At 42.0% G+C, this 10,442-nt stretch overlaps 1 protein-coding gene across 1 annotated transcript in view; it reads right to left on the reverse strand.

The window, feature by feature from the left end:
- The window catches only part of usp43a (ubiquitin specific peptidase 43a), a 190,538-nt gene extending 186,028 nt beyond the window's left edge, over nucleotides 1-4,510 (reverse strand). The window contains exons 1-2 of the mRNA XM_038269632.1: nucleotides 4,277-4,510; nucleotides 3,595-4,184 (exon numbers count right to left, since the gene is read on the reverse strand). Of these exons, the coding sequence (XP_038125560.1) occupies nucleotides 3,595-4,179 (585 nt within the window). The 5' untranslated portion in view covers nucleotides 4,180-4,184; nucleotides 4,277-4,510. The remainder of the gene's footprint in view (nucleotides 1-3,594; nucleotides 4,185-4,276) is intronic.
- Nucleotides 4,511-10,442: the final 5,932 nt, after the last annotated feature.

Raw genomic sequence — 10,442 nt, forward strand, 5'->3', positions numbered from 1 at the left:
TTTTCAGTAATCTGTTTCTTTTCATCAAACCTAGAAGGTAGATTTCAATAGAAAAAAAAACAAACTTCCTTTAGATAGTGGATCAATATAGACTCAACCGGTTCTTGTTTTTATTTGTTTTGGTAAGTAGGGTGAAAAATGTTTATTCTAGATATGATCTAACAGTTATAAAACATCTGATTAGAGTTTATTTTCTTTTAGTTTTCCTCTTTTAATGGCTCCATGGGCCTTGGTTCTGCTGGAGGTTTCTTCCTGTTCAAAGGGAGTTTTTCCTCTCCACTGTCGCTACAAGCATGCTTAGTGTGAGGGATTGCTGAAGAGTCAATGAGTCGATGCAATCAGCTGGTTTTCCTTAGATAGAAAACTTTGAATCAATCTGACTGGATGATCTGGTGAACTGGAAAGTGACCTGAGATGACATGATGGGAATTGGAGCTATAGAAATACACTGAATAGAATTATAAAACAGCATGTTGAGGATCGGGAGCAACAAACAGTGCAGGTTCCTGAACATTTCCTCCTGCTGAATATTGTTATTTATGAATATCACAACATGAACATAACATTCAGAAAATCCTTTCAACATCCCTGCTCTGAAATTCTATCATTCCAAGTCATCTTATGACAAAATGATGTAAAGAATTAAGTTTTTAATCACCGAACCAAATCCAGAAGTCAGTGACAAATCCTGTTTTAAAGTCTTTTAAAGATTGCCAAAAGCGACGCTATTGTGTGTTTTGGTCCTGATCCTCAGTATGCAAAGCTTAACAATGGCTTTCAACATGTTACTATGGTTACATATACTGTATAGGTAAGAAGTTAATCAGTAGAAGGAAATAAACTCCTTTTTTTAAATAGGGGATTTTTATGATGTGATGTGATGCAGTCTGGATACCCAGAGATGTTTAAGGAATTTAAAACAAATGACAGACCTGCTTTGCACATCCCCACCTGATCCTTTCTGCATCCATTTCACTTCGTGCTGATAAGAATAATTAATACTGAATTGAACTTTATCCATCTCACATCTTTAGCTCTTAATGTCTACAAATCATGCCAGAAAGAATATTTTAAAACAAATGTTTATGTTTAAAAAGAAATTGTTGAGGACTGGTGTTCTGTCAAATCAGCATTAACCCATCAGAGCAGAAAACCCATAATCAATACCTGTTTACTCCGTAGTTATTCCCATTTACCCCTTTAGTGTCGCATGAAAAATATACTTTAAACGACCTCAACTGGTGTGTATCCCTTTAGTCATAATATACAAAAAACTATTTAATTATTTACTTTTTGGAGTTTTTTTAAGCATATGGAGATCAGAGCTTAAATTGTTTTTTGTACATGACCAGCCAAAGACCTGCCAAGGACTAACCAAGGACCTGCCAAGGATCAGTCAAGGACCAGCCTAGGACCCATGAAGGAAAGTGGGAACATTTTAAATGGCTGCCACTGAAAGCACTTTTATTTTTAAAACAAAAGGCCCAACTTAGAGGCAGGATGTATTGAAACCACTAAACTGGAGTTATTTTGCTGTAAATATAGATTAGTGGACAAAACAGACCACAGCATGGCAGCTTTAAAACAACTTTTGATTTGTTTTTCAGTGTAGTCCTGTTTCTCTGACTGTGACTAACTTGATGTGCTCTCTTCGTCCTCTGGCCGCTCACACTGAGCCTGGTTCTGCTGGAGGTTTCTTCCTGTTCAAAGGGAGTTTTTCCTCTCCACTGTCGCTACAAGCATGCTTAGTGTGAGGGATTGCTGAAGAGTCAATGAGTCGATGCAATCAGCTGGTTTTACTTAGATAGAAAACTGAATTAAACTGACTGGATGATCTGGTGAACTGGAAAGTGACCTGAGATGACATGATGTGAATTGGAGCTATAGAAATAAACTGAATAGAATGAATGGCTCCACCTCCACCTGACTGTACAGGTGCTGGTCATAAAATTAGAATATCATGAAAAAGTAGATTGATTTCAGTAATTCCATTTAAAAAGTGAAACTTGTATATTATATTCATACATTACATACAAACTCATATATTTCAGATGTTTATTTTGTTTAATTTTGATGATTACAAATGACAACAAATGAAAATCTCAAATTCATCATATCAGAAAATTAGAATATTGTGAAAAGGTTCAAAATTGATGGCCCCTGGTGCCACACTCTAATCAGCTAATTAACTCAAACCACCTGCAAAAGCCTTTAAATGGTCTTTCAGTCTAGTTCTATAGGCTACACAATCATGGGGAAGACTGCTGACTTGACAGTTGTCCAAAAGACGACCATCGACACCTTGCACAAGGAGGGCAAGACACAAAAGGTCATCGCTAAAGAGGCTGGCTGTTCACAGAGCTCAGTGTCCAAGCACATTAATAGAGAGGCGAAGGGAAGGAAAAGATGTGGTCGAAAAAAGTGTACAAGCAAGAGAGATAACCGCACCCTGGAGAGGATTGTGAAACAAAACCCCTTCAAAAATGTGGGGGAGATTCACAAAGAGTGGACTGCAGCTGGAGTGAGTGCTTCAAGAACCACCACACACAGACGTATGAAAGACATGGGTTTCTGCTGTCGCATTCCTTGTGTCAAGCCACTCTTGAACCACAGACAGCGTCAGAAGCGTCTTGCCTGGGCTAAAGAGAAACAGGACTGGACTGCTGGTGAGTGGTCCAAAGTCATGTTCTCTGATGAAAGTAAATTTTGCATTTCCTTTGGAAATCAAGGTCCCAGAGTCTGGAGGAAAAGAAGAGAGGCACTTCATCCACGTTGCTTGAAGTCCAGTGTAAAGTTTCCACAGTCAGTGATGGTTTGGGGTGCCATGTCATCTGCTGGTGTTGGTCCATTGTGTTTTCTGAGGTCCAGGGTCAACGCAGCCACATACCAGGAAGTTTTAGAGCACTTCATGCTTCCTGCAGCTGACCAACTTTTTGGAGATGCAGATTTCATTTTCCAACAGGACTTGGCACCTGCACACAGTGCCAAAGCTACCAGTACCTGGTTGAAGGACCATGGTATCCCTGTTCTTAATTGGCCAGCAAACTCTCCTGACCTTAACCCCATAGAAAATCTATGGGGTATTGTGAAGAAGAAGATGCAATACACCAGACCCAACAATTCAGAAGAGCTAAAAGCCACTATTAGAGCAACCTGGGCTATCATAACACCTGAGCAGTGCCACAGACTGATCGACTCCATGCCACGCCGCATTGCTGCAGTAATACAGGCCAAAGGAGGCCCAACTAAATACTGAGTGCTGTACATGCTCATACTTTTCATGTTCATACTTTTCAGTTGGCCAACATTTCTATAAATCCTTTGTTTTTATTGGTCTTCAGTAATATTCTAATTTTCTGATATGATGAATTTGAGATTTTCATTTGTTGTCATTTGTAATCATCAAAATTAAACAAAATAAACATCTGAAATATATGAGTTTGTATGTAATGTATGAATATAATATACAAGTTTCACTTTTTAAATGGAATTACTGAAATCAATCTACTTTTTCATGATATTCTAATTTTATGACCAGCACCTGTAAACTTGTCCTCAGCGCAGACATATCTGCGTCAGTCCGCCCGTCCTCACCTTGAACTCCCCAGACATCTGCGGGGTGTAGTCCAGCGTCCACAGCGCGCGAACCAGCGACGCCAGCTGCTCCGTCACCTCTCCCCCGGAGCTCCGCGCCTCCTCCGCCCTCACTTCCCCGTTCGCCCTCCCGGAGCGGCACAGATCCGCCTTGTACTGGCCCAGGCCGAGGTACTCGGCCAGCAGGTCGGTGTTGCTGAGGCATTGGACCACCGCGTTCATGAAGCAGGTGTTTCCGTGGTTCTTTAGACCCAGCGCGCCGGGCGTTTTGTCGCCGTAGCACCAGGACAGCCTCTCCTTCACCGAGCCGCGCTGAGAGGAGGCCGCGGAGCTCCGGTTCTTGGCTCCTTCCCTGGAGCTCTGGGAGAAGTCTCCCCTGAAGCCGCCGTCGTCCTCCTCTGCGTCCGGCGGCTCCGCGTCGCCGAAGTGCGCTAAAGTGCCCAAACTTTTCAGGATCCTTCCCATGAAATTCCCGATAGAGCGCAGAGATTTCCTCCTGACGAACTTCCCACTTTTAGATTTCTTCTCTTTCCGCTTGGAAGTCTTCGCCTTCATCGGCTGCTTTCTGTCCCTGCGGGTCTCCATGGTTCCTGCAGGAGACCGACAGAAAATGAAAGGAGAATGAGGGAAGGAGCGCACCTGTCTGCCAGACGCTCCTCCTCCTCCTCCCCCCTCCACACACCTTACTGCTCCTCTGGCACCGATCACTGACACGATCCCGCCGCGTCTCGATGGGTCACGATCCCCGCGGGGCGCATCCCCCCCACGCGCGGCGCGGCTCCGGTGGGCTGCCCTTCCTCATCCAGGGATCTCCGTGGAGTGGGGCGCACTTAGCCGCCTGTCCTTCTCTGCTCATGTCATGAAGCGCTGCTGTTTGGAGGGTTTGTTACAAAAACGGATGTGAAGGATTTAATCTGAAGGATTTAATCTGACGGATTTAATCCACCTCTTCACGCATCAAACATCCTCTGGTCGCCCAACTTTACCAACTTTTAAAATGCTGTGGAACTGAGAGAAGGAAGTAGACTGGGTTGGTGTGGACGCAGAGTGGGTGGAAGCTGCCCCCTGTAGGCCGGACTGCAACATCACCTGCTGGGATTTTTCAAAAGTAGCAGAGAAATGAAGTCACAGAAGCTCAGGTTATAAAGGGCTTTCTCCAGGGGCGGATTTGGGAAATTTGGGGGCCTAGGCAAAGACAGGCAAGGAGCCCTCTGAATCAATGGCATATCGACACAACAATCAGGGTTCCCACGGGTCCTTAAAAAGTCTTAAAAGGCATTGAATTCTTCAAAATAAAACTAAGGCCTTAATTGGTATTAAAATGTCTTAAATCAGTCTTTCGTAGGTCTTAATTTTCAAAACATCATAAATAAGATTTTTTTTATTATGATTTATTTTGCAATCTAAATAAAACGTTAAAATTGACATTTTTTTTATCATTTAGAAAAAAACTAACGGCTCGCCTTTATTGGTTCCGTCCCGATAGCGGAACCAATAAAGCGTTGTTGCGGCCGGGACATTTGGGAGATGCACCATTCACTTTTTGTCTGGAAAATATGAGCAAGTGTAAATGTAACCAAAAGAGTTTCCTCCATGGCTAAAACCAGGGAACATCCATGAGGCTCAGTGGATTTAGTGCAAGAAGTCATTCAAGCTCAGAACGATGGGAATTAAGGCAGTGGAGTCGAAACACAAAGCGTCAAAATGGAGTTACAGAGAAACAGCCGGTATTTCTCAGTTTAGTTCCACCCTTGTCTCTGCAACGCCTCCACTTATCACCAAATCAAACATACTAAGAAAACCATACAAAGAAAAATAGCTGCAAAAAGACTTAGCACTGGTTATGTTGGGGCTTTAAAACTGATTTGTTTTGTTCCCTGCTAAAACAAAGTTTGTGAATTCAGTTAAATAATTGTTCAAATATATCTGTCTTTTGTGTGTTTTTAGCTTTCTTCCTGTATGGGAAGCTTTTCAACATTTGAAACATTAGTGCAGTGGTTTATGCTAAAATAAACCTTTGGGTTAAGTTTTCGCAAGCAGGTTTTTCTTGTGTTTCTTGTGAATTTGGTCTTAAATTTTTATTTCAAGTGGCATTAAAAAGTCTTAAAGTCTTGAATTTAACTCGCCTTATGCTGTAGGAACCCTGTCAATCGACCCATAAGCAACATTATCTGGTTAGAGGTTTCCATCTGATAAAGGTTCAGGATGCGACTCAGTTCCAGAAATCGGCCAAAAAGATACACTTATGTAATAATTCTCAGTAGTATGATCACACATCACACACGGAAATATAGTGACCGCGCACCTTGTACGGAACCATAGGTGACAGCGCACCACCACTATTGAGTTTTATGGTGACGTCACGGTGCACAGAGCTATAGTGAAACTGACAATGCCCACGTGCATGGCAGCAGGATGCTGGAATACATCGGGTAAAAGGAGGAGTTTTTCTGTTGGGAATCAAAACAGAAAATGTTTTTTATTGCTGTTCATTGCCAAGCAGCTTTTCATTTTTAAAGCTCAGATGAGATTCCAGCCTGATTTCTCTGTTTGATCTTTAGTTTTTAGCCTCACAGTCTAGTGATGTTCTGCCGTCTAACCTGTAATATCTCTGAAAAACAGAAATAAAAAAATTTAGTGGAGGAATGAAGCCATCCAACTGCTCTAATTGATCAGCATGGTGGTGGGGGCATCATGCTGAGGGTCTGTTTTGTTTGTGTGTTGCACAAACTTGATAGAATATTTTTTTTTAAAAGGCGTACCTTTGGAGTTTTCCACCTCTGGAGCTCTGACATGGCCATGACTCCAACAGTTATAGCTATTATATGAAGGGTCGGCCTAGAAGGCCTAGAAGGTCTGTCCAACAGGAAAATATGTCGACTGTCTTCAAGCTTGAAATATTCCAGCAGTACCTTTTCTATACGCCTGCTCCTGGTGACCAGAAGATATTTAGCATTAATTAGTGGTGTTTATGTTTAAATCTGAGCCTGGATGTAATATTAAAGGAAACATCCGGTCAGCAAGGAATGATCAATGGATCATTATTTATACCTAAAACTAATACGTTCGTGATGATGTAATGAATTTGGTGTTAATCAGTACAGAAAAAGGAGCGGCCAGGGCTAACGTCAGCCCGTCTGCAGCGGCCAGGGCTAACGTTAGCCCGTTCCCAGTGGCCAGGGCTAACGTTAGCCTGTCCGCAGCGGCCAGGGCTAACGTTAGCCCGTCTGCAGCCGTCAGGGCTAACGTTAGCCCGTCTGCAGCGGCCAGGGCTAACGTTAGCCCGTCCCCATTGGCCAGGGCTAACGTTAGCCCGTCCGCAGCGGCCAGGGCTAACGTTAGCCCGTCCGCAGCGGCCAGGGCTAACGTTAGCCCGTCTGCAGCGGCCCTCTCTCTGCATAGCCGTGTGTGAAGGACCGCTGGCTCTGATGCCAATTTTTTTGTTTTATGGCATAATGTTCATTTGATTTTTTTTTTTATCTGACTGTGTTCATTAATATTCCCCCACTAAATTAGAAAAGTCATAATTTATTATTATCCAGAGACTAATAATAACAGGAGGTGAAATGCAGCTCCAGACGAGCTGAGCGTGTGGTGATGTCATCAGTACGCTTCTGTTCCAGTTGACCCAGATTTATGCTGCGTGCTCCGGTTCTCCCAGAGTCCACACTTTCCTGGGTTCTTCTCAATAACAGACTTGGCGAGGACGCGAGTCTATACTCGTGTTCTTGTGAATTGAGAAACGGCCAACAAGTCGGTTTCTTATTTCAACTGGCAGATTCTTATTTCAACTGCTGCCAGTTCTGTTAGCTCTACGCCTGCTGAAGACACAGACGTCCATCCCCGTAAACACTGGGACGCAACTCGTATATTAGCGCATATTAGCTGCGACACATGAATCAAGATGCTATGACCGAAAAAATTGATTGACAGATGAGCGTTGATATATGATTGGCTGAATTTAGGTGTTCAGGCTGACGTAGAACTAACTGGCCTGCAGAAAATAACGGAAAAAACACAGATTTTAAGACAGGATTTTTTTTTTTTTTTAAATAGATATTTCCTAAATTTTGGGACAATATGGTCTGATAAAGATACATGTTTAAGCCAGAATTATTTGACCTTTAAATATGATTTCCCTGCGACTTTAAAGAAGTATTTTATACTCCAGTCTGCCACATCATCATATTTTACATTATACACGTTACCAGATGAGGAGGCATCCATGGCTCCAGCCTTATCAGAATATCACACTTTGTTCTTAGCTGAAGGACGCCGCTCTCATTCCATTCCCAAATATTTGCCACATGCAGAATTAACATTATAACTGTATGTAGGCGGACCGAGGAACCAGGAAAACATCAGTTCTGACACTAAACAGGCAGCTAATATTAGGGTGTAATAAACTCACACATCATCATCGATAAATATCCTAACACACCTTAATATCCTGCTCCAAAAATCCTCTTTCATATCATCGCTGCAGAAATGTTCTCACCAAAGCAGGTAAAATGAACCTTTTCTCAGCTATTTTAGCCAAAGACATCATGAGCGGCCTTTATTTTAATACGGATGAAGCATCTTTTATCGAGCAATCAGAAGGATTCTAATAATCCCAGCGTTCATTTCACAGCTCAGCAGTGCTACAGATTGAATCTAGTGGACCAGGTGTGCTGCTTTACTGAAATAGATTCATTTTTTCCCCATAATTTCCCAAATGTTATGAGAAAACAAATGAACATGTTAGAGCAGAACACAGGAGGAGCAAACCGGACCATTTCTGAACCTCTGATGACTACAGCTCTGTCTCTGCTTATTATTTATCTGATTGTTTACATTTATTTTTATTTATTATTAATTCTTCTTTATCTTGATATACTGTATATTGTTTATTCCTAATGCATCTTTTTCGTCCTTGTTTGCACCTTCTTTAATTACTATGCCAATATGTGACCAGTGAATTTCTCCGCTGTGAGATCAATAAAGCTCATCTAATCTAATCTAATCTAATTACACTTAAACTTAAAGTCCTGGCTGGAGGTCGTCTGCTCTTAACCCGAATACTCAGATGTTAGTTAGGAAGAATCGGACGAGTATCTGCTTTGGAAGATCCTTTTCAGAAGTCATACAGCTCTATTTGGACTTTTCTTTTTTGCATATTCTCTCCAATATCCGGTAAAACAAACCAAAATCTTCTCTGATGACTTCAAGGCACAGATAGGGTCTAAATTAAAGTTAATCTAACAGACTGATCCTGGCTTTAGTAAACTGCTTTGGCTGTTTAGCGGTAAACACCCTGTGCAATAACCCTGTATAATCATCCAACTACTATAAAATAATAATAATAATATTAATGCAGATTTATATTTCCCCGAAACGTGCCTCACTTACACACAGGTGGACTGCATCAGGTTTAACCAGGATTATTTACAATTATTTACTGAAGTTAACGTTTGTTGAATCTGACATGGCGTGTTCAAAGGAGCCCAGAAAAAGTAGGAATAATTTATAACAGGAATAGGAAAATATTGCATGAGGCTCAATGTTCTTAAAGGAAAAGTCCTTTAATATTCAGAATTCAACAATGTTACTATATTTGGGCAAAAATGGCTGCTCCCAGACTCAGTGATCGGAACAAAAATTATAATTTTGTTATTGATTAACGCTAAAATCATGAAATGACCACAATCGTATTAGTTTTAGGTATAGATAATGATCCATTGATTATTCCTCGCTGACCGGACTTTTCCTTTAAAGTCGTAGGGAAGCGGCTTTTCCAAACGTCGCATTTCCGAATTCTCCTGAGTGGTGCCCGACTTTACACGAGTGAATAAAGTGAATGTGATTGGTCGATTATCAAGGGGGCGGGATTGCTATGGTGGAAGGTTTACAAGTAAGTTTGGTTGTGGCCGGTTTGTTGGAAGCATCTTGCTAACCAGTTAGCAACTTAGTGCTAGCAGGTTCCCAATGGGAAATTCCATTGGGACCAAGTAGCACTAAATTGGTGACTTAGAAACGACGCTGTCAAGGAACGCTATGGACAGCGGAAACATGCAAGAGGAGGAGAGTTTAGTGTCGGAGGTCGTGGATGAGTCTCCTCCGTCATCCATTTTTTATTTAGAGGAGGAAAGCGGGGACGAAGATGTTGTGGAAGAGGACGCCAGGGCGGCAGAAGCTTGGTTTGGTGTAGAAGGCTTCCAGCCGTACATGTTTGAGCCCTTGCCTCGCAACGCTGCCAGTTCTGTTAGCTCTACGCCTGCTGAAGACACAGACGTCCATCCCCGTGAACACTGGGACGCAACTCAAAGGGAAAGGAAAGGATTCTGGTTTCAACCGTTGCGTATATTAGCTGCGACATATGAATCAAGATGCTATGACCGAAAACATTTGATTGACAGATGACCGTTGATATATGATTGGCCGAATTTAGGTGTTCAGGCTGACGTAGAACTAACTGGCCTGCAGAAGATAACGGAAAAAAACACAGATTTTTGTAAATTTTGGGACAATATCTGTTAGATTCAAAATATTGTGAGTTCATATTTCATATAGGACAAAAATGAATCTGAAGCACAAAAGGATTTTGAAACAGAGCTTTTCCTGCAGGAATGAGAAAGGCTGCTGCTCACATCCCAGCACCATTCTGCCCCCCAACAGAACAGCAGAGTCTTTTATTCACAGAGCAGAAACAGATGGGCGGGTCCTATGACCCTAGAATGACCAACTGGCTGAGAGGCAGGTCATAAACTAGAATGACCCTCCTGATTGAATCACAGGACAGAATGTAGCATCTTATTTCTCCAATGTTTCATATGCACACACATTAATTTTATAATTGTCATTCAATA

This window comes from Cyprinodon tularosa, unplaced genomic scaffold (genome assembly GCF_016077235.1).
Source record: "Cyprinodon tularosa strain WSP-4 unplaced genomic scaffold, ASM1607723v1 ctg732, whole genome shotgun sequence".
Lineage (NCBI taxonomy): Eukaryota > Metazoa > Chordata > Actinopteri > Cyprinodontiformes > Cyprinodontidae > Cyprinodon > Cyprinodon tularosa.